Source organism: Lytechinus variegatus, chromosome 7 (genome assembly GCF_018143015.1).
Source record: "Lytechinus variegatus isolate NC3 chromosome 7, Lvar_3.0, whole genome shotgun sequence".
NCBI lineage: Eukaryota > Metazoa > Echinodermata > Echinoidea > Temnopleuroida > Toxopneustidae > Lytechinus > Lytechinus variegatus.
Genome location: NC_054746.1, coordinates 15,984,561 through 16,008,202, shown reverse-complemented (window position 1 = coordinate 16,008,202; position 23,642 = coordinate 15,984,561). Strand labels below are relative to the sequence as shown.

Genomic DNA, 23,642 nt, shown 5'->3' with positions numbered 1-23,642 from the left:
TGCCCCAAAACGCCATGTCTTGCCCCTTAAAAAATTGAGACTCAAAACTTGCCCTCCCCCCAAAAAAAAAAATCTGCGCGTATGGCCATGATCACTACAATCATGGACCTATGCTATTTTGTTGATTCATACCCCGAAACTTCTCTATCAAAATGATGCAGCATTTAAGATTAGTGTTTTGCCAAAAAATGATTTCATGTAAGAAAGAGGAAACCCATTACTGACTGTAATGGCGTAATAATCCCCAAATTTTGAGGGACAGACATGACGCACAGGATAAGAAGCAAGCAAAGCGATCAAGCTAGTAAAAATGTGGTTTTTTTTTTATACCAAAATGTAATTTGTCATGAATTTTTTTACAAATTATTCCGAGAATAATATCGAATTTCACCCCTTTCCCTTTTATTTTCTTTTTCTCTCTCTCTCTCTTTCCATCTTAGTCTCGATCTTTTTCGCGGGGGGGGGGGAGGTCCATATCCCCAAGCCTTCCATCTATACGCCAGTAACTGGTTGTATGGGGAAATCTTTCCAAAATTATATTCTACCAACCATTCTGATCACTACCGAAATCTTGTAATATACTTGGCAAAGTTAGGATTAACCGTGACCCTACATTACCCTGAAAGTCAGAGAAAATTCTTCAGAAAATCTGATTATGTTACGCATACGAGCGATTCACAATTATCATGTGTTTTCAATTGTGAAATTTACATAGTACGTGTACAAGTCTTCGTATCTTGCTTTGTATGTTGTTAGTTATAATTTATGTTAGTTGTTTGAAGCAACATAATAAGCCTTACATCTCTCAGATTAATTCATGCTCTTCCTGAATTTAGAGAATCAGACAACAAATACCACCATAAACATCATCATGTTTTTTACTATTTTCTTCATATCTATTGGTACAATTTCAAAAATGATTGATCAAAACTAGTGGCGTACGGGGGGGGGCTTGGGGGCATTCCCCCCCCCCCCGCAAACGTTTCACGACCAAGAAAAAAATGAGAAAAAGGAAAGAGAGAGAGAGAAGGGTAAGTATGATATTATTTCTGAATATTATGTCAAAATCTACCACAAAATTGTATTTTTGAAATAAAATTCAAAATTTTTGCTGAATCGCTTCGCTCGCAACTTTTTAGAAATTTTGCCCGAACATATGCCCGGATTATGTAAAAATATTGATAGAAATCTGCCAAAATTATTGTAGATTCTAACCTATGATTTAGCTAATTATGACATAATTCTGTTTGGTCAGAAACACGGATTAAAAACACATTGTTTATTTCGACTAAAATAAATAATATAAAATGGCGAAATGCAAACTTACGTAGTTGTTTCTAGTAAAAGTGCGTCTGTAACCGTCATTTCTGCGTATATGTTATCTATAAGTTTAATAAGAAATCTCTTCTTTTTATCATCTGGACAATCTGAAATGAAGACAAAAAAGTGAACTGGTAAATATGTTCAAGTAGGAGGCATGAAGTAGTTAACAACTAATGTGATATATTTCATAAAGAAATAAACATGTGATATAAAATCATTAAAATAAAATAGATACCACAATACAGAAGAAAATTAATACTCAAAGGATGAATCAATTAAAATCAATGACCAGAAAACATTCAAATATATGATTAAAGACAAACATTTAAGAGTTAGTGTCCGTTATAAGACAACATTATTTTTAATATCAAAACGTGTTTTTCATCAAAATTGAATCAGATTTGAAAAAAATGGAATATTATGAATGTCATATTGTAAAGGCAAAATAACTTTAAAAAAGGAATAATAAAGCCAATGGTTCATGTAAATCGTTGAAAAGGTAAAGGAACGGATGTACAAATATCCTTCCAAAGAACAGTTGGAACATCTCAACAATATAAACAAAAGAACGAGAAATAAACGAGAAAAACGATGAGGATAAACTAGGGGAAAAAGAGCAAATTTTCTGGCAGCTGACACTCTGGAAACTGTTTCCTGCGTCATGTTATCATACATGTATGAAACCAAAATTATCCAAACATTGCCCGGAGCAAAAGGGAAGAAAAACGTCAAAGATAATATGACCACATGCTAGGCTTTGGGTAAACGTAACCGCGTGATAGTATGACCTGGTCGATCACAAACCGCTTACTTGGGGATTTCTGTTACAAGTGTACCTATAAAATTCCATAAATTCATACATTATACATACAGATCACTTTGTACCGCCGGGTTCAAAGGTGACCCAAGTTTTATAAATACACCCCATGAAATAAAACCATAATCGAATTGTTCACTCCTTCTCAAAGGATGGGAGCATGGAATGTAGCATTCGGAAATAATCCATGTCGTGTTCAGAGCAAATTGGGTAGAAGAAACGAAATTTGTCAATTTCATATTGCTTCAAATTCAATTTGTGAATGTAACCTTTCACAGTATGTTGTATGGTCAACTATAAGTTTTGGGTAAATTTCTCTCTTTAAAGAATATAAACTTTACACTGAAATTCTATGACGACCCTCCATCCTTAATTTTAGTGAATCTTTTCTTGACATTATATTCTAGAGCCCCCTCCTTGGGTTTCCATCGGGGTTCCCACCCCCTGCTTCCATGATGTTCTTTTCTCTTTCCCCTTTATTCCGTTGCACTAACGATTTTCCCCAAAGCAGAAATGCTTCCAAAACACTCTTAACAATATCAGATTATACCATTACTTCATAAAGCTTTATCAAATAAAAATCCATTTCAGTTGGAACCTCCTTGACATTAATTCATTTTTCTTCGCTTCGTACTTGGTTTCCCATTTAGTATTCTCTCTCTCTTCCTCTCTCTCGGGAGCCATTCTTTCGTACGTGCTAGACAGGAACACTTATATCTGTTAGCCCACGCTTGCCATTTTCTTCTATACTACTACCCATCTGCATGTAAGAAACATGTCCCACTTAATTACACGCCTTGCAGAAAGCTTGATTTATCACCCAACCTAGACCATCCCCCGTGCTTCTATCTTGTTGGATTTCTTAATCCGCCTAATATGGATGTTGTTAGATTAGAAATAAATAAGATTTGCCAGAGACGTAATCCGATACCTTGGCAAGTAGAAAAAAGTTTTTACTTCAAGGAAGGGACGCGCCCACACCAAAGCTGACTCGGACTCTACTGTGAGAAAACAGGGGAACCTAACTGATATTTGAATAGATATGGTCACCGTAACCATGAAAAAGACGCACATCAGATTCCAAAAAATATTACCGTACCCGATTGACCGTTCCGCCGCTACTAAACCAAGGTCTGCATGTAAGTGGTTCTAAGATACTCGTCAACATTGACCTAAGCCTAATGAATATTCATCAATTCAATTGCTACCCGATCGACCTACCTTCAGCAAACTGCAATTGTGTATAACCGATTGACAAAATTTTATTTTGATATCGCACTGCCTGGCATGGCCGCACCTGAGTCAATCCAAGTTTTATGAACGCTTTCAAGAATCGCAACAGGAGATAAGAGTGGGTGTGGTTGTGTACGGACGCACCCGTCTTGTGCAACCCTCGATGTTTGAGAAAATACGAAATTTAGCTGAAGATATTGATCTTTTCTCCCCCTCTTTTTCTTCTTCTTTCCAAATAAATGGACAATGTCGAGTAGATGAGACGGACAGTCCCTGACAGTTTACTCTTTCACACCTGCGTTTCGACATACAAAGACCGTCTGACCTTGGACGGTTTTATTCTGTGGACAGACAACAATTTGTAATTTGTCAGACAACATGCGGTCCCGTTTTTTGCTTCTTTGTCATTGCTCATGTAGTTTTTTGTGGATACCACAATAGGGGTGACTGCCCTCTTGGCCTCCGTGAGCTAAGTCTGCGGTGGACTTGGTTTTAGATGGAGAAAAGGGGAGGAGAGGAGGTGCTGTTTTTACTTGGATCGCATATCGAAAGTGGACATGGAGCGAATCGCACAGAGAAGCACTGAGAAGATAATGATACACCCAGATTGAGGTTGCTTTTGTTTTTACTACATTCGGTCTAAAAACCCTTCTTCCGATCTGGAGGTGACAAGTGGCTACTTTGGACGAGATCCTCCTAACAAACTGTGACCTTAAAAATACGAGAGATTCGAAGTTATTTTTCTCCCTACAGTATGTGAAAAATATGAATTTCCATTCTGTAACACACATTATAGTCAATAACAATGTGATTTGTCACTCAAGATCGCCGTTGATGACAATTTCCGCCCCCCACCATTTTTTATTATTTATTTTTCAACAGAAAGTGACCCTCATCTCTAAAGAATCTTTCAATTATCAATAATTATAGTCATCAAACATGAACATATCTCCGAACGAAAAATAATTTTCCCTCTTGGAAATTTATGTAACTGTGTAACATGTGTCATTTGCTCATGCTTGATGGTAAGGTTTACCGCTAAACTCATTACATTGATAAAGAAGCTCTTCACACTATCAGGACGAACTACATTATTACATGAAGATTGACTGTTATTAAACGATAATTGGTCACGGATGCATTTTCCCAATAAATAAAGTTCAACTTCAAGGTCAAACCTTCCAATGCTTGTATTAAAGTGCGCGGCCGTGACGAACTCATTGAGAAACCTTTTTTTCTTGATATATTAAACAGATTTCTTTTTTATTCGGTGCAAAGCAAACTTCCATGCACCATGTCTGCGAAGCTAAGGTCAGCTGCACTGTGCTGTAATATAATTTGAAAAAGAAAATCAATTTACACACCATGTTTGAGCATGGTCTACACCGGCACGCCTTCGGAATACGGAATGTTTATCAGTGATTTATTTTCTTCTGAATATGGTTTGCATGACATATGAGTGAGATGGTTATGGTGCATGTTGCGTGAAAATACCACGTTTTTAGATACATGGTTTTAAGGAAGTCATAAGCCTACTTATTTACTTCCGAAACGACCTGTATACTAATATGGATAAAGCTTGTATGAAAATATTTATACCGTCATCACGAATATTTCTATTTATTGCCCTCCCTCTCTCTTTCTTCTCCCTTTTCTTTATTTCTCTATCTTCCCCTCTCCAAACACTCTCTATTCACATCTTTCAAATATCTTCACTTCTCTCTCATTCACAAAGCAGGAGGGTGTAACCACAAGTTAAATGCTGACACATGTTCAGTAATACTAGCCCAAAGCGAGCTCTCTATTGCTCTCCACGGGAATTGTTTGGATATCCGTAATTGCGTCTCTTTTCCCCTTCTCCGCAACAAACCAGCACTTTCTTCTTAATTGAAGATAATTTACATCTATTTTAATGCGATAAAGGGTTTATTTCATTCCTTTTTTTGTATCAAAAGCAGATATGAACAAATCTAAAAATAAATAGGTCGATCGCAGAAGAGGTCAATATCTAACTTAGATTAGTCACCGCTAATATCGCTGATGTAACCGAACATTTCGATAACTGCAAAACAACATTTCTTTCTATAATTTTGCCTTCTTTAAGGGAAGTATGTAACAAAGTCATAATGATAATAGTCATACTATGCGCTCCCAACTTCTCGTCGAACAGATTTTTCAAGGTCGTCCTGGTCATTCTTCAGTCTAAGAATCTCACAGCGCTGAAAAATGGAACAGGCACAAGCGAGCTTGTCACTTTCTCTTCCAAACTTCAAAATTGTATCTTTCCCTCATGATTTAACCCTAATCACACCATGCTCTACAAACTTTCTGATTTCCATTTTATTCTACCGCACGGCCGATTGTGGCACAATGAGCACCAGTAAGGTAAGTCTTAAACTCCAGTCTAGATTTTTCAGGAGCCTATTCTTTGGCCACAACAATAAACGTTTCACGTCGGCAATCATCCTTTGACTAATTGCAGAGGTAAAGACCCAATTCTCACACTCCCAAACCCTTGAAACGATTCTCTCCCCACCAACCCACACTTTGTTGGGAGCTGTAAGGGGATCTAGAACATGACACTCCTTTGGCACAATAAGGATGTTTTCACTGGAATAAGTAGGCCAGCCTCACAAAAGCCCATGCTCCAATTTTGCTTTGCCACTGAATTCCTGAAGGGGTAAGGAGAATCCTGCAACTTGATAGACCCCTTCTCGGTGACTGTACAGGTGTTTTGCACCTGCGATTTGACACCCCACAGCACCCGACGGTCGAGCCCCTGCCGATCCGGGGGGCTTTTCGGCAATACATTGCTGCATCCCTGGACCGCACCGAATTACTACCCTCATCTTCATTGCTGGTTCGACGCAGGCTTTTCCACTCGTCACGAAGTGTAATTTAAAGAGAAAGGGGTATGCCTGGATATTAAAAACCAGTCTGCGCGTGCAAGCAAAGGGTCGATAGTTTGAACTATCATATAGCCACACTTCTTAGTCGAATCCAAATAACAGTCCAACCTCTAGGGTCTTTACCAATGCTGCATCTCTCTCTCTCTTCCTCTATCTCTCATTCCTATTCTCAATTTACCCCCCTACAACCAACAAGAGAGATTCTGATTAGAGAAAGAAAGTGTAAGAACTGTTTGCGTTGGATGTTCCTGATATCTGTCATACAATACAATTCAAGAAGTTGTGATTGCTCTTCCCCTTCTTACAGCTAGACTTCTGGCTTTACGGAATGGCCTTGCCCTTCATAGCAATATAAAGAAGTCAATCACTTACCGACAAAGACCCTTGGTGTGATTGGACCTCTTGAAGTAGCCAAAGGACTGCAGTCTTCCTTGGTGGAATCTCTGACAGATGTCCCTGGGATAGGTTTCCCGGTATCCACATAGACACACCAGCAGTACTGCATCTGTTCATGGCACTGGACAGCCATGTAGTCACCAGTGACGGTACACTGAGGTACGAACACCACGGATGCCGATGTTCTCTCCTGTTCCTCAAGGGCACGTTGTCTCTCCGTTTCGCACGATAAGACCGGTACATCTAGAATTGTATGAAGAAAAAAAAAGAAACATGTCAATATAAAGATGCAAAAAGTTAACTCGTAGGTAAAAATGTTCTCAACAGAACATACCGCGTTTTTTCAAGCAACAATTAACAAGTCTCAAAGACGCAAATTGTTTGTTTCATTTCAAATCCACATCTCGATGCTGTTGCAAAAATTCTTAATAATATCGAAGGTGACGTTTGATTACGACTGAAGAGATTTGTGCTATCTTCGCTCTCTCTTTTCGTAAATGACACGAGGCGTATTTTCGTGTACAAGTAGTTTGATTAATTTCCTGACAGTGTAAGATGTTTTATAGAAATTAAAAATATTTTATTAAAACTGAAACCGTTACAGAGGACAGTTATTGTGATCTGGTAAGTAGTAATGATATACCGAGTGATAAGTCTGTGAACATAGTTGATCGTTGACACAAAAATATAATATCACCTAGCCTTTTCAAGGAAGGTATGTAAAGTATGAATCGAGTATTAAGTGAACTTGAGTGTTTCCACCTTTATTTGACCTTCATTCAAGAACCAAAATGCAACACTTTCTCATGAGAAGATATACATACCGTCGCCTATATTAAGTGAACGCACTTTAATCATGTCAATCTTAAACCCAAATTCTAAAAAATCTTGCGACTTTTGAGAATGGCTAGAGGGAACGTCTGTTCTCCCCTCTACATTTATGGTCGACATTCGCATGTGGTTTGAAACTCTAGAATAAAGGTCAATATAAATAAAGGTCAAGCCGTTGCTAATTCGCATTTCTAATCTGAAACTGTTTATAAAATAAATATTCACCTTTTCATGAAATCATAACAAGTTGGAAGGTGTTTTTCATTGCTGGATTGCCCGAGGTATGGGTATGAAAACATCACCAAGTGAATTGTGAAAACCTTGCCAGCTATGATTGATGAGTTAAGGAGAGCCGAGCACACAACCATGCATGAGAGATGGAAATATACAAGATTTTAAGCACCCAAACCATTTTCCCTTCGACGCGTCGACAATTGACACGTTATTTTGACACAACTTCGTCTATATTTGGAAGTCGTAACGAAACCAAAGAATCACAGAGATCCGTCCAGTACGTCCAGGTTACATTATCAAAATTAGCACTCTCGATATACGTCATCATCATCACGGAGCGAAGCAGTATTCATTTATTAATGAGTGGTGGCAATCATTATATGCGAAAAATTACAACAAATCATATCTCTAACTTTTGTTGTTTCAAGGAAAATCATTATCATCACCCCACCAATAACGCTACATTCCTCGATTAAACCAACTGTACATGTGTGATGACAACTGATTAAACTACCACAAGTATTTCATTTTATCCATGAAGAAACCTTTTTCTTATTCACAATAACGTTTCAAAATAGTATTGAAAAGCAAACAAAGCAAGCAAACAGTTAACAAACCTCCCTGGCATCATGTGTTGAGAATATTATTTTTGCATGGAGAAAAGAGCGACTTACAAAAAAGAACATTTGATTTTTGGCATGCAATCCAAAGTGCACATTTGAAGAGATCTCTGGAAATTTTGACTAAGTTGTGGGCAAAATGGCAGTTCCAAAACGGATGACTTTCGATGGATACCCCCATAAATGATAATCAAAACAACAAGGCCTTATCATATTCATGGAGATATATGATAACCGCAGGTATTCAAAGGAAAAGGACTGACATTTCTCGAAGTTTTATTGAGAAGGGGCATTTGAAGTTGAGAGGTGTGATGGTGTGATCATTTCGGTAGTACCCCTAGATCGAAACTACTCTGGATATGCCCTCTTATCCTGTCGACTAAAGACCAAAAACTGGTGAGAGGATTTACAGTCTGATCCTTCTAGTGGATCTCGCTGATAGAAGGAATCAACCTGGGTTTGTTTGGAAGGATTTAACTCTTCTCCTACCACGCCTCTCGATTCCCAGCTGACAAATTACACGGCCCGCATCCCGAGGGGATCGGGGGGTTAAGGTTTCACGGCGCGAAGAAGACTTTCGATCTTCATTCCTCGGCGTACGCTTGGAATACTCAAACGTAATGCGTGGTTTCAGGAGTTTATTTTATATGATCACAACGTTTGCTCAACATGGCAAGTTTGCCTCTCAACCAAAATAAGCAACGGGAACATGTTCCAAAGCAAACCATTCTCAAATTCAAAATACCGGTAATGGTATTTATGTTATAGAGCCGGTTGCTCCATTCACGGTGGGTTTTCTTTGTTCCGTCATACACGACCACATTAAGTGATCATAACAATAACAAAAGTGAAGCTAGCATACCATTTTTCCTCATCTGAAAGTCTTTAAGGGAATTTTGTCGAGAAATAAAATCAGGAGGGCTGTCAAATCAGTATTTAGCCCACCAACATGGGATAGCAACAATGACAAGTGAGTAATTATGCCGCAAATTGAGTAAAGACCAATTACTCCCAGTCGACAAGTTGCGATGGTGTTAATTCAATTTCTTTTCGTAGCCTTCACCCAACACGCCTTGTTCCATTAGACAGTTAGGACGATAGTCGCAAATTTGAACCAGCATTCATCAATTTCCTGGCCAATTCGATTGTGGATCCCAGTAAAGTCTTTATCCCCATACGACCAGTTTCGTGTCATGACTGATCGCAAATTGGCATCACATCCTGGCCACCGGGGACTTATAGACGGAAATATGTAGGAAATATAAGATTCACACTCTCCGAACTCCCAGGTTGACGGCGGGAAAACAAAAATATCTGAAAATTGCAATCCATCACTGGATATTAACCCCTTCCCTTAGTCCGAAAAAACGCATGCGTTTATATAGAATGCTGCATATAATATGATAATCCCTTTTCAAATATGATTTCGAAGTAATCGGAAATATGATCAGAGTCACGACTTACTGCATCATAATTTATAGTCAAGACTGTCGAGTCTATCATTTCATCATTCAAACCATACGTTTGAAAAAGTTGACGACTGAGTCACAAACTATAGTCTGCGTATGCGACCATCTTACCACATTCCCTTTTTATTTATGTTCAAACACAGTTTACGAAATGATAAAGAAGCGAATTTTGGTTCAATTGTATTTAACACAACGGAATCTACGAAGTGACATTTTCACCAAACAGCGTCTATAATACATCAAATTATCCTGTGAAGTAAATCTAAATGACTGAAATACCTAAATAATTTATACTTGTTTAAATATAGTGTGTGTATTTGAGTTTGGTCAGACGTGTATCAATCAGATATGATTATTTACGTCTGGGACCGACCTTTAACGTCACCATCCGAAAGACGTAACCAGGGCTCAAACCTCGAACATCGATCTGCATCAATTTGTAACTTCCCCACAGCTTGGATTACAGGCGCACGCCACAACGCCCGTATAGAATATGGTTTACGGATATATAATATACTTTACGGATACAAAATAATGGTTAACGTATATATAACGATTATCATTTTCTAATGAGGTGTTGTCTGCGAAGTATTTGAATAGAAAGAATTAAATCTGATACACTTTTAAGAGAAATAGAAAATTAAATTATATTCAAATAAATCCCCGACAACGATAATCATATTAAAAAAAGACAAACTTACTTTGAGTATCTGAATCGGTATTGTCACCATGCGGGATCTGTCTGGTCACTAACAACGGAGGACTCGCTGAAGATTTAAGAGAAAATAAATATTATTCAATAAATATTTGCGTATTCTTTAAAAATTATCTTCAATACCTCTGGACAACGTAGAAAAAATAAGTAATTACGGTAACGTAACAAACGTGAACTTGTGCTGGTTCGTTTGGAGAAAACAATATATTTTATGTTTTATTTATCTATCTATTTATTTATTTGTTTTTGTCTATCTAGGGTAACCCCGTCGGTGGACTAAGCACTGTTTTTCTTTGGGGCCCTGTTAAGTCGCTATTACTGAATATATTTTTTGGTCTCGAGAATTTCGGGATGTTGTTCTCACAAGAATCAGAATTGGAATCTTGAATTTCTCGAGTCTTCAAATGAAATCATCTGATATCACTTACTCTATGATATTGATCGATGTATTGGTCTTAACCTTCGGTACTAAATACGTTATGATATCAAAGCCTTGTTTCAAGTCATTTATGGAATAAGCTTAAGAAACTGATCAGATGAACCGATCTCGATCATAAATTCTCATTCCGTGAGCTTTTAAATTTTTTTAAATACAAGACGCCATCGTTTGTCTTAACAACGCAAACTACGGACTGACTGAATTTTGAAAACTTTTCATTCACAAATATTTAGCAATACACACTGTTACTTATTATCCGTTCATCTTTATTGAGATGTATATTCATATAATGTGCCAATTTTTTTTTTTTACTCATTACTTAATGTCTCATATACATTGTACTTTGAGACTTGATGGTGATGTCGATATTTGAGGGAAAAATCTTAGAGTGCATATATGCGATACAAACCTGATGAAATCAAGAAAGATAAGAAAAGATGTTGGTTCGTACTTGACCTACCGTCTTGCGGACCCCCACTGTCAACCGTCGGTTCTTCTGGTTGCTCGTCTGAATTGAGTGAGAGAAAGAGTTTAAAGGAAACTATTACAGAAGTACTACAGCCTTGGAGGTTGGAACCTAAGACGAGATATCCCTACGCGTCTTGCACTTGCCCGACACATCATCGCCTGTCTACCACACAGCCGTGGCCCGATAAGAGGAAGTTAGGGGTAAAAACTTCCAGAGGAAGAGGGTAACCGTTCACTCCCTCCATACAGGTGTGTACTCTTAGCGTAACAAGCTGTAGTGGACCAGTGCATACTGGTCTGAAATTTAGGGTGCTTTTTTTTGGCTTTGGGGAATAAGACATCATTTTGAGCGTATATTGAAGAAGACATGAAAAGAACAGGTGTTTGTTTGGAAAAGATGTGAATTGAAAAGAAGGAGCGATATATTTGTGGGTAAACTAGTTGAGTAGTATGGTATAAAAGTCCCGACGGAAAAAAACAGCCAGCAATCATTAAGAGAAGCAGAGGGGTGTAAATTAGCGGGCAAGCAGACAGACTATGTGATCAGGCAAGGAAAGTACCATTGTGACACAAGAATCAATGCTAGAGGATAAATAAATGTTCTTCCAATCAACAATGATAATAAAGGCAGCATTGGAAAATAGAAAAGAAATTGATTTAAGGTATAGGGTATAATTTAATTTCGATTTACATAAGTGAAATATGAAAATATTGTGTTATCAAAAACATTCTCGTGAAAAAGCAAGAAACTTTAGGGGGAAAGGAAACAGGAGAATAAGAAAGGAAGAATAAAAAAAATACCTAAATTTGATTTTCTTGAAAACTTACTTTCATTATCTGATGAGTCAGACCAAAGTCCATCGCGAACTGGGAATAGGACTGGTGATAGAAGCAGAATTTAATCATCGTACATTTTAAGAGATTAAAATTTAAAAAAATATCTACAAACCCATGCTTGCAGATTAAAATTTATCTTAAATCATGGACAAAAAAATAAATCCATTAGTTAAGCATCATGGATTGAAAATATTTATTGGTAACCGATTTTAATTTAGTGCATTAAATATCAATTATTCGACACTACAAGTTTGGGACTTCTCATCATTTCATATAAATTTTCTTTTATTGTTAACTTCTCAATAAATTATAGTTCCCTCAGTCATTGTGTTAATCAGTTATGAGTCTTATTACAATTTTAAAAGCAATTCGACATGCAAACATATATACTGCCATTTTGAAGAAAAAAGCATTGCAATTTTCAAATAGGTTCGTAGTTTATACAATCTACATCAGCAAGCAACATTGGAGATTATTTTGCACCTTTTTTGTAAACATTACGCAAATATTTCACTAAGGTAAAGAAAATGTTAATACATGTTAGTAAATAAAATGCACTGAAAGAAACGACAGTTAGATTATTAGTATTGTGAAAACGTTACAATGAAAATAAAGCAAGAAATGTTAAGTTCATGATCAGAATGAATTAGTTTCGAATGTTACGTGCTATCATTTTTGACAAGACGACCATCACATTTACTTATAACCATGGAAATAGAAGTTTACTTTATGTTATAACTATACACTTCGTGCTTTTGGAAGATGGGAATAAGAACTCGTTTGATTGAAGGATCTCTTCTTCTGAGAGATGAATAAATACTGATTTAACTGGAGTAAAGTAGGTTTTTTTGTAAAAGAAAATCCAACATTTATTCGAGTTATAAAGTTTGGAATTTTTACTTTTTTACATCACTTACCAGCAGCTCTCTGTGAATGTCATATTCACAAGAATAAAATTCCATTTTCCAATGTTCTTAAAGGCTGCATACATATTTTTTGTTAACAGAAAGGTGTAAAAAAATATGTCTGATGATATATTGGAAGCAAATATGAAATAAGTTTAATCTGTCTCAGAAAAGGCACTTTGTGAAATTTATATGGTGGAGCTGCTGGCATGCCATGTCCACCCCAAAATTAATAACATTGAACATTTCATTGTCTGTTGTTATCAACATCAACAAGGCGACAGGGCAGTCTTGCCCTAACAACAAAACATTCTGGTACAATTTTGCAGTTTTGATCTTTGCAAATTATGATGAATCATATCATATGATCACTCCAACCCCCCCCTCTCTCTCTCTCTTTCGATGTAGATATAATGCTACAACTATGGTCACGTTCAATATAAACAAGGGGCATTCCTTCCATCTTTCAAACATTCCCATACATCACCGGTATCAAAGATATAAAGGCAATTTTCCAATTAAGACGGCTGCGTGCGCGCCCCAATCTGGAGGTGGCGTTATTGTTAGGAGCTTGTTGTGTCAATGTAGAGGTGTTTGAGTAGCACCCTCCGTCCCTCGTTCTCCCTGCAGGTGACACCTGTGTAATCTACACTGATGGGATCTCAACTGTTTGCCCATCCCCTTTTATGACTCTGGATTACCCTTAAGGGCATCAAAAAGGTGTCATAATCGTTCTTATATTGCCTGTTCGTACAACAGCAAACCCTCCGATGACAGATGGACGTATCGTTATCCTCTCTGTAAAACCACTCAAAAACATGTCAGCACGTCTAGCCAGAAATATTAGACCAACCTCTTTGTGTAGCTCTGATCTTCTTATACCAGACCACCTTTCCCCAACATCGTCAAACATGGAACATCTATCAACCACTTTTCATTTCAGAATGCTTAATAGCTATTTTTGGTTGTTCTTTGCTTAGAAATGAAAATAGTATTTGATAAAATGTACGTGTATCTTCAAAAAAAATATAATTTGATCAATATATATAATCTAAACTTCTATTCCACTAGATATATCATACTCTAAGCTTACGAAGGTGCAAGAGGGAGGAAAAGGTGAGGTATGTGATAAACATATCATTTCCGCAATAAATTATTACAGTACCGTGGGGTCGTTTTTTTACATGACATTATTTTCATCCTTCGCATTATCACAGAGGTGTAAAATATTTTTATTTTTACCACACAAGATGGCGTTTGATCATAATTCAACCATTACAACGCGTGAGAACATGAAAATGAAACCCAGTATTCTATGCATGTGGCAGGGGTTGTTTTCATTTATGATCCCTCTTCAATGTGGTGGAAGTTGACATGAAAGACGTGAGTGTTGGAACTGCACGTCTCTCCAATACGTCCACGGTCTCTCCACCCCGACACGCCCAAATCCAAATAGTATATGGCATCACAAGAAACAATCCCACGGAGTTTATTGGACTGTCGTAATCATTTTATTGGGGTAAATCATTGGGAGAAATATTGTTGTCTAAATTAATAGTAGATTCTTACTACCAGCTCTTGGCGAGTTTATTACACTAATATTTCATGGTAGCGTATCAAACATTAACCATTTAAACAAGAACACACATGAATTATGCACCATCTTTTACCATCAAGCATATAAACCGAACCGAACCGTAATACTTTTCGCACAATCTCAAACAACATCCACTTGGCATAATAGCATTAGTTATTCATTTTACGAGCCCACAGACAATCAAACCAACTAAGCACATAATCACCAATGACAAACATAAAACAGATGTTAACCAATGAAATGGAGGGCCATAAAGAGAAGCAAGAGGTAAAGTGCAATTAAAAGAAAATTAAGGTAATGCAGGTGCGATGGAATGGTTTGAAAATAAGAGGGGGTGGGGGAATGCCAGGAAAAAGCAAAGGTACAGGCCTGTTTCAACACAGCTGTGTGGAGACATTCACTTTCCATTGATGAAATAAAATTTCTTTTTCAATTTTCTCTTGGTAGCCGGATGTATTTCAGATTGAATGTTCCGTTTCAGACAAAACCGACAAGCGAATTCGAATCTAAATTTACAATCTCAATTTTCTCAGGTGATTATGTTCACGTATTATTTTTTTCCTCTCGACTCTTAAATCTCAGTCAAACTAAATCGGTTTTCGACCTGACATTCAAATAAGAAAACCCCAAATCATAATATGCAAATTAAGATGAAAACGCGTGTCTCGTAAAAAAAATGAGTGGGGTGGGTTCATGTGTTTGTGTGTGAGAGTGGAAAGTGAACAAAAGGCAAAAAACAAAAAATCACGACTGTGCCGGTCAAGTACAAGATCACCTCACGATGTGGTATACTCACTATTGTCGACCCCTAAACACAGCGACCACTCCATCTCGGTCAACCGATCATCAGCATCAAGATCGCAAATCTTAACAAAGTCTTTGGCACAGACCTTCGGCTTGATGATCTTCTTCATGAGTCGGAGCAATGGCTTGAGCTCCTTGCTGTCGAGGTTGGCGTCCTCGTTGGCGTCGAGGGAACCGAACTTCCACTCGATAACCTGTTTCTCCCATTCCAGGGTCGCTCTCGACGACGAGAAGGGGATCGGCGAGATGTCCGCTCGAGGAAGCCTGGCGTATTCTTCCTTGAATATCCTTTTCAGATTTTTGTTGAATTCTTCGCGTTTGTCTTCTCTGCACCTCGAACCTGAAAACAGTTAAGAGATCTCGATTTCTGTATCATCTAAGGGCAAGCAACACTGTCTCAAAAGTCTTAATTATCAGCAGGTGTATACTTGACATGCGTACTTAATACAGTAACACTGTAACCAAACTCAATCAATCAATCAATCAATCAAGACCTGCGATTCTGTGCAATTCAATTGTAAACTATAATCATATCAAAGTTAACTTGAGCTTGCACAGTGCCACTTGAAGTATACATTGAAACTGTGTGAATTCAAAAGTCTGGTCGACATAATATACTTCTGATCGGATGAAAATTCATATGCTCAATTTTAAGATAAAAAATTAAAAGCATGAATGGATAAGCAGAATGATATAGGAGATGATAATTGAAAACCATCTTTACCTCCTGACGATGATGAAGTTCCTTTGAAGGTTGGTGGATTATCAACAATCGGTTCATCTGGAAGGGGGTCAGACAAAATCAAGATGAAATTATTTATTTGGGAAAATTAACCTAAACTCGCTTCGAATTTTCTAGAGCAATAATACAATATCATTTTCGAATGTACATTAACATGAAGCATTGAGGGGAAAGTTATAAATTGTAAATATATTATCCATATATATTTCAATCTGCCTTTAAAAATCAAGTATTGTTTTTTTATGGGGATTACCTTGAACATAAAGTAGTAGTAGTAGTAGCAGCAGCAGTAATAGTAGTAGTATAGTAGCAATAGTAGTGTAGCAATAGTAGTAGTATTAGAAATAGTATATAATAATATTAATGGTAATAATAGTAATAATAATAATGATGATGATGATGATAATAATGATGATGATGATGATGGTGATGATGATGACGAAGATGATGTAGTTAAAACTCCTAACTCCATCATGATGATTATGATCATTTGCAGCAGCAGGGCCTGTTGCATAAAACTTTTACCTGAGAAAACTCTGGTAAAAACTGAAAACTAAGGTTAGTCTGATATCTGCCATTGACTTTAACACAGGGCAAAAACTCCGGTAAAAACAACCTGAGTTTTCTCAGGTAAAAAGTTTTATGCAACGGGCCCCTGGACTACCCTGAATATCACAATAAGAATGTAGTTATGATTATCATATTGACAAATATTCAGATACATAATTATTTGTAAGCCCGGATAAATCCTTCAATTTCTTTTATAACCCAATCATTTCAAGAATGTGGAATCCATGTGGTTTGTCTCTACATTAGATCACATTAAAAGAGAAAATCACATGAAGTTCATCATTTTCATATTTTATAACAAGATAGGGCAATTTTATAACGGTAATTGCTCCCCATGGAGCAATATATTCTTGAACAACCATCATTTACATTCGTTGCCATTACATCGCGAAATGGGTAAAATTGTCAGAAACCGAGGGAAAATGGGAATCATAATTCGGTTTTCACTTTTTCACTTTCCCCGTAAATTACTTGCAAACCAAATAAAACTAGAAGTTCGAAAACAGTCAACTGCTTCATGGCGTTTGTAGATATGCATTCGCCGATCGAAATGAGCAATTGTCATTAAAAAATAGAAATTCCCAAAAGATTTGCTTGAGTGCCTAAAGTCTCATCGAAATTCAATGGATCCCCCACTCCTTTCTCAAGTTCTTAAAGAGCATACATTATTTAATTCATTCCATTGAAGAAAAAAAATGAGAGAATAATGATCTCGTTGACATTAATTACCGTGGCAATATTGCACATCGGAAACTGTCAGAGATTGACTGTTATCTAAAAGTCACTTGGAAGATGAGTGAAAGAAGTTTTAGAGTTCCTTGACGAAAAAAGTCATGTAAGTGAGTCCGTATGGAACTTGCAATGAAGTTTGAACTCAGTGACATTAATTGACGATTTAATTGACAACGTAACAAAAAAACTTCTGGATTGCGGAAGCCAAAGTTCGTTGCATTTTCTTGATACATTATGGAACTTATCTTAAAGAAAAAATAAAGAGGAAATAATTGACATTTTAAGTGACTTGAAGATTCCCTCTCGATATAAACTCAGAGAGTAAATGTCATGAATAAAGGGGATTTGCAAAATAAGATCTAGTGTTTATAGTGAGAACTTAATAAGGGTAGACATGGATGCCTCAAAATCAATTTTTCATGAGATAAGAGCAAGGGTTGATTCGAGAGTGAGGGGGAGGGGGAGGGGGGTGTTATGGCGCCCAATGACCTTCCATTACACCAATGTAAGCTCACCTCAACTTTTGCTCGCATATGTGTTTATGCATTGGGCCCCCCCCCTCCCACCACAATAGTCTATGATATAGTTATAAATGACATATGAGTGCATAATAAATAGCTTCAACTTCTTTACTTTCAGAAAAATTGATTTCTTTGCTCGATTTTGTACTGGGAATGCAAAGTGCATTTTGGTGACTGCTGGCATATTGTACAGATGAATACATAAGTTTCGTCATAACGAAAAAAAAATTAGGAGTGTCAATAGAATGGTACACAAATATGTAAATGAAGCCTATAGCAGGCTTACGAAAAAGCCAAGCAGCGAACAAGTCGAATGTTTGACATCCGAACATTCAAAATTATTTTCAGCATGTTCAGAGCTGACACTCGGCATCCCATCGCGAGAAAATGTATCACTCATTTTAAGGAGAGAAATCTGAACAGCATGACTGAGATAGCATAAATGCTTACTTTCAAGTATTGCTTTAACGATGGGTGTCGGAACTAACGGGTTTAATGTTGGGGTCCATGTAATCACGTTAACTTTGGATAACTCAATTGGATTCGGTGTAAAATTAAAGAGTATAGGATTAATGTCAAAGCATGTAGTAAGTCCATGGTCGAACTAACTGAACGTTCTCCGATAGCCAGATTGAGAACAAAATCCACTCAGGTAGCATAGCAGTGATAAAATGTCTACTTTTTAAGGACAGCATAACTTCTTGATTATATGTCTGATACTGCATAATCGTAGACGAATCTTTAAGATATTAATGATTCTTCTTTTTTATCACAATCAGGGGCGGCGCCGGGATATTTTACCAACGGAGGGAGCAAGACGATCTAATTGAATGATAAGTTAATTGTCCAAGTCCTCTACTTTTTATATACTCTACTTCCTCATTTCTTCCTTTCTTTTATTGATTTTAACTACATTTTCTTACCTCAATTTCGAAAAATATAACTCAATTGCTCAATATGTGTCATGAAATCCTTACGATTACTTTTTAAAAATCGCAGTTTGGGGATTTTTTTCTCCATTGCTGACCTGAAAGAGGGACAACACCGTAACCATGGTAACGAAGACGATGTGTTCCAAAATCCCCCCCCCCAATCCGCTGATGAGGGGTTTTTACTCCGCGCAAGCATCAAAATAACCCATTATCAAGGGTTATAAACCCCTTGTCAGGGGTTTGGGGGTATTTTGGAACACATCGCGTTCCATAAAACCATACATGAATTACCACAGATGAATCGAAAAAGAAAAGACTTGGGTTTGGATCCGATTTGAAACAAGAAGTTACACTTAAATAACAATGATGGTGATGAAAGTGTGTTGATAAGAAACAGATATCTCCTAGGGTTTTTGAATTACAGTTGTGTATACTGACATTGCGACACGCGTAAGTGGACCATTTATCATCTTCGGACTGCATCAATCATATTTAAATGACCCTATACAACGGCAGTATGATCAATCTTGAAATGAAATCCCCCAACCTTAAGATTCTCCCCCAAAACATCTTGACACATAAAACAGAGGTCGAGGAGGGTCACCGTTTATATGAGGAGGAACGAATTATTATAATTATATATATTATATGTTCCATAAATTCTCAATAAGTAAAAAAAAATGTTGAAAACCCAGAAGATCATTTCATTGTTTGTAAATCTCTCATTAAGAATTTATAAATAAACCATGTTTAAATTGAAAATTGCTCCCCCCCCCCGCAATTTTGACGACCAAGAAAAAACGAGAAAAGGAAAGGGATATGGGTGAAATATGAATATTATGTCAAAATCTATCACAAACTTGGATTTTTGTAAAAAAAATATATCGAAATTTTTGTTCGGTCGCTTCGCCCGCTCGCAAAGTCAAGTCTTATTAATTTTACACGACACGCCATATCAACCCCCTCAAAGTTTTTGGCCTATTCAGCCACTGCATTGAATGTTTGACAATTAATCATACTACTAAAAAAAATTGTCATTTGGAAGGATGAAACACTGCGATTGAGTTGCAGTGTATCATTCCAGCAAAAATAGGCATTGTTTTCGGAAATCAACTTGCATTAACCACGGACCTACTGGCGCAGCACACCAGCTCCCCATCATCACATACCACTGGCGACATGCAAAATTTACGGTTTGGTAAAGTAGACGTTACAGATACTCTATTTTAGAATTTGACAGTGACCTACTAAACTCCTCCCCATTATTTCAAAATTTATGTTCATGAAAATACGTGACGACACCCGGCAGATGCTAACTTATCATCCAGACAAAATATGTGTACCTCGCATGCTGGGCATGGTGAGTATGGTTTCTATTTATATCTTAAAGGTATTGTTTGAACCATTTGCATATGTTTTTCATCTAAGTAATTATCAAGGATATTATAACTCTTCTTATCCATTGCTTTATTATCTGACATATTAAAATATCAATTTATTCTCATTCAGGGGCGGCATCGGGGTATTTTGATAAGTGGTGTAACGTCAAGTGTTAAATATGTATACAGATATTGTTTAATAATAAGAATTTAAATTAAATAAAATTAATTTCAACTTTAGCTGAAATATGAATAAGCCCCCAAGAATCGTCAAATCATGTGTAAATTCGTTTGTAACTTAACATTTTTTTAATCAACCCTAAGTCCGTTTAGTATATGACAACTTTTTTTTTTTAAAAGTTTTCTAATTCTACATTCCTGATGGTAAAAGAGATATGACTCACCGGCTTGTCTGTTACACGTCGGGTTTCCATCCCTAACCGAGGAACCGGCAATCGGTTTTCCTTCTTCAGTAACACACCAACAATAACCAAAGGACTTATGGCATTGTATCATAGCATAACTACCATCGTCGTTACATTGTGGTACAAACACGGATGAACTGTCCGGTTGCTGGAGATTCTGGGCCCGCTCTAACTGACATTTTGTTAATTCTGAAAAGAAAAACCAAGAAGAAGATATGAAAATAAAATTATTAGGCGATGCCCTATTTTAGATAATTAACAATAATGTTACTCACAAACGAAGGTTTTTGTTTTAGGATGAAATAAACGGAAGCGCCATGATAAAGATACCTCACACGACACAATACCAGATTTCAATATGTGAAAGATATTAGGAATTTTATTTATTTATTATCAATTCGGCAATTACAATATACAATAAATTTCAACAAAATATAAATATTAAGCAGAGCCGTAGATGGGTAAAGCTGCCTGGGTATGGGAAAAGCTAACTTGATAACTGTGACCCGAGGGTCTCCCTCCCCGACCAAGCTACATGTACCCAGAATTGGTCTGTAATATTGGTAGAACATGAATAGGAAGATAAAAACAACTAATAAATTTAAAGCAGCGAAAATAAATAAAGACGTGATTGATAATGTGGGTTGTGTAGACTGGTGGTATACTTTAGAGAACATGAAACCGTGTGTAATAGATGATATTATCTCAATAATTGAAATTATATTGGTAATCATCCACTAGATTAGTCATATCATCCTGTAGTCATATTTAATAAGATAATTGAATGTCAGCAAGGATCATACTAATCCATTATCAAACTAAAAAAAAATAAAAATGCATTTTATTCATTTATTTATTCATAGTCAAAGTTCGGCGTCCGTCAGGAAGTTTTGTCTCGCAAAAGAATATCTCTACTCAAAATGTAGAAACTAGAACAAAGTGACCTTCATTTTGAACACGCAGTCTAAGAATAAATTTGCAAATATCATAAAAGATATTTTTTTATAAATAAATCAATTCGTGATGATATTCTGTCCATTACTTTGCAGAAAAAAAAATGTGAAATATATTTTCACATTCTGAGCATGGCACACATGACGGGGAAACTTGGGATCAGCTGTGTTTGCAAAGGGACAAACAAAGTATCAAGGAAGAAAATACCTTGAGATCTCTTCAAATACATTGTGTTTTGGACAAAAGACTGCCAAGAGAATGTGAACGGTGGTATCACTCAAGTAAACACACAAATAAAAGCTTATGTTGGTCTCGAGCTAGCAGTACCATTTATTTGGTTTGCTTACAATTTCTTCACATTGTAAATTAGCCAACAATGTGAGTGGAAAATAGTGAAATAGATATATGCTCTGCGATGACTTGTCGCCAAGCTGTCTATTTTGTTACTCCATAATTATTTTCATAGGATATTTGTGCGGTGGCTGGTGTATTTTGGAATCATTTGCACACCTGGTATACATACGTACATCTTCTCAACCTATTCATTCTCTTCTATAAAAAATAAATGAAACAGATACTCTTTTTTTGCTAAGTAGATCCCTAAAAATGAAAAGATTATTCATGTTGCTGATACCCTGTTTGGCGTTCAACGATTTAATAGAGTAACGTCGATCTGGCGCTGCACAGTGGTTGTCGGGCCCATAATCAATTGGGCAAGATGAAATTTCGGACGATTCTTATATCAGATTTCTATTTCAAACAATAAAATATATATACATGTATATATATATATATATATATATATATATATGTAACTAAACTAAACTTTTCGAGGTGTGTGAACATGAAATATGATACAAGTTGGCGTTGTTCGATGGGTAGAAATAGCTATAATTGAAAAGTATAGAAATTCAAATATCTATCAAGCGGTAGTTTAGGTTAATGACACAGAGGATGCAACAATTTAGTAAAAACTGTTTTTATTTTCCCATTTCAACCCGAAAGTCTACATTTTTATACAAAGGTTGTCGGTTTGGCATTCCGATGTTATGAAAAGAAAAGAAAAATAGACCTTCGCCTTTCTTCTTGCTCACGAATGTTTGACCAATCGTTTATTTCACATGAGTTAAGAAGGCAAAGGCTGTTATTAAAAGTACACAACCAATGAGACACAATACTACTGGTGTCAGCTGAAGAACCCCCCCCCCCCCCCTCTGTAGGACGATCCACTGACCCCTCTTTTGATTAACTTTATTATGCACCCTTATTTAGACACAAAAATCATAGAACAGCCCAGCATGTATACAGCGGGGAAGGGGTAGCTCCTCCAAAGGTGAAAAAAAATCTAAAAATTCATAAAAAAGGATAAAAATAAAATGTCAATGGAATAATCCTGCTCAAGGCTAACCTCTGTGATTCCTATAGGGAAATCAGAACCATATATACATGTATTGTGAATAATTGGACCATTTGCGCCGTTTCATGCTGAAAATGTATTCAATGGAATAACTTTCGACTTACGACCATGACGAGTGATATAAGTGCAGCCGTATTGAAAATGGTTTATTGATATAGGGCCCCAAAGAGTTAGATCACTTGAATGATCTTTTAAAGTACCCCCCCCCCGTCTGCGCAGGAGACAACTGTCCATCAACAATGCCGTCATAAACGTTTATTTCTCACTTGGTACTGAAGTTAAACAACCATTGATAATCGATTTACTTCATAAAATCACCTTTCAATGTAAGTCGTCATTAATACCATGGTCACATTTGTTCTACGGCGGCCGT

General features: G+C 36.7%; 1 protein-coding gene across 7 annotated transcripts in view; it reads right to left on the bottom strand.

Annotated features, from left to right (window-relative positions):
* Window positions 1-23,642, bottom strand: part of LOC121418551 (SPARC-related modular calcium-binding protein 1-like) — a 43,135-nt gene that overhangs the window by 6,875 nt on the left and 12,618 nt on the right. The window contains exons 3-10 of one of the 7 annotated variants that reach the window (XM_041612474.1): window positions 20,878-21,087; window positions 16,322-16,378; window positions 15,590-15,937; window positions 12,283-12,333; window positions 11,396-11,494; window positions 10,534-10,599; window positions 6,655-6,921; window positions 1,328-1,427 (exon numbers count right to left, since the gene is read on the bottom strand). In XM_041612474.1, coding sequence (XP_041468408.1) covers window positions 1,328-1,427; window positions 6,655-6,921; window positions 10,534-10,599; window positions 11,396-11,494; window positions 12,283-12,333; window positions 15,590-15,937; window positions 16,322-16,378; window positions 20,878-21,087 — 1,198 coding nt within the window. Of the gene's footprint in view, window positions 1-1,327; window positions 1,428-6,654; window positions 6,922-10,533; window positions 10,600-11,395; window positions 11,528-12,282; window positions 12,334-15,589; window positions 15,938-16,321; window positions 16,379-20,877; window positions 21,088-23,642 lie in introns of all 7 variants that reach the window. The other 6 variants (XM_041612476.1, XM_041612477.1, XM_041612475.1 and 3 more) reach the window with 6 other exon arrangements.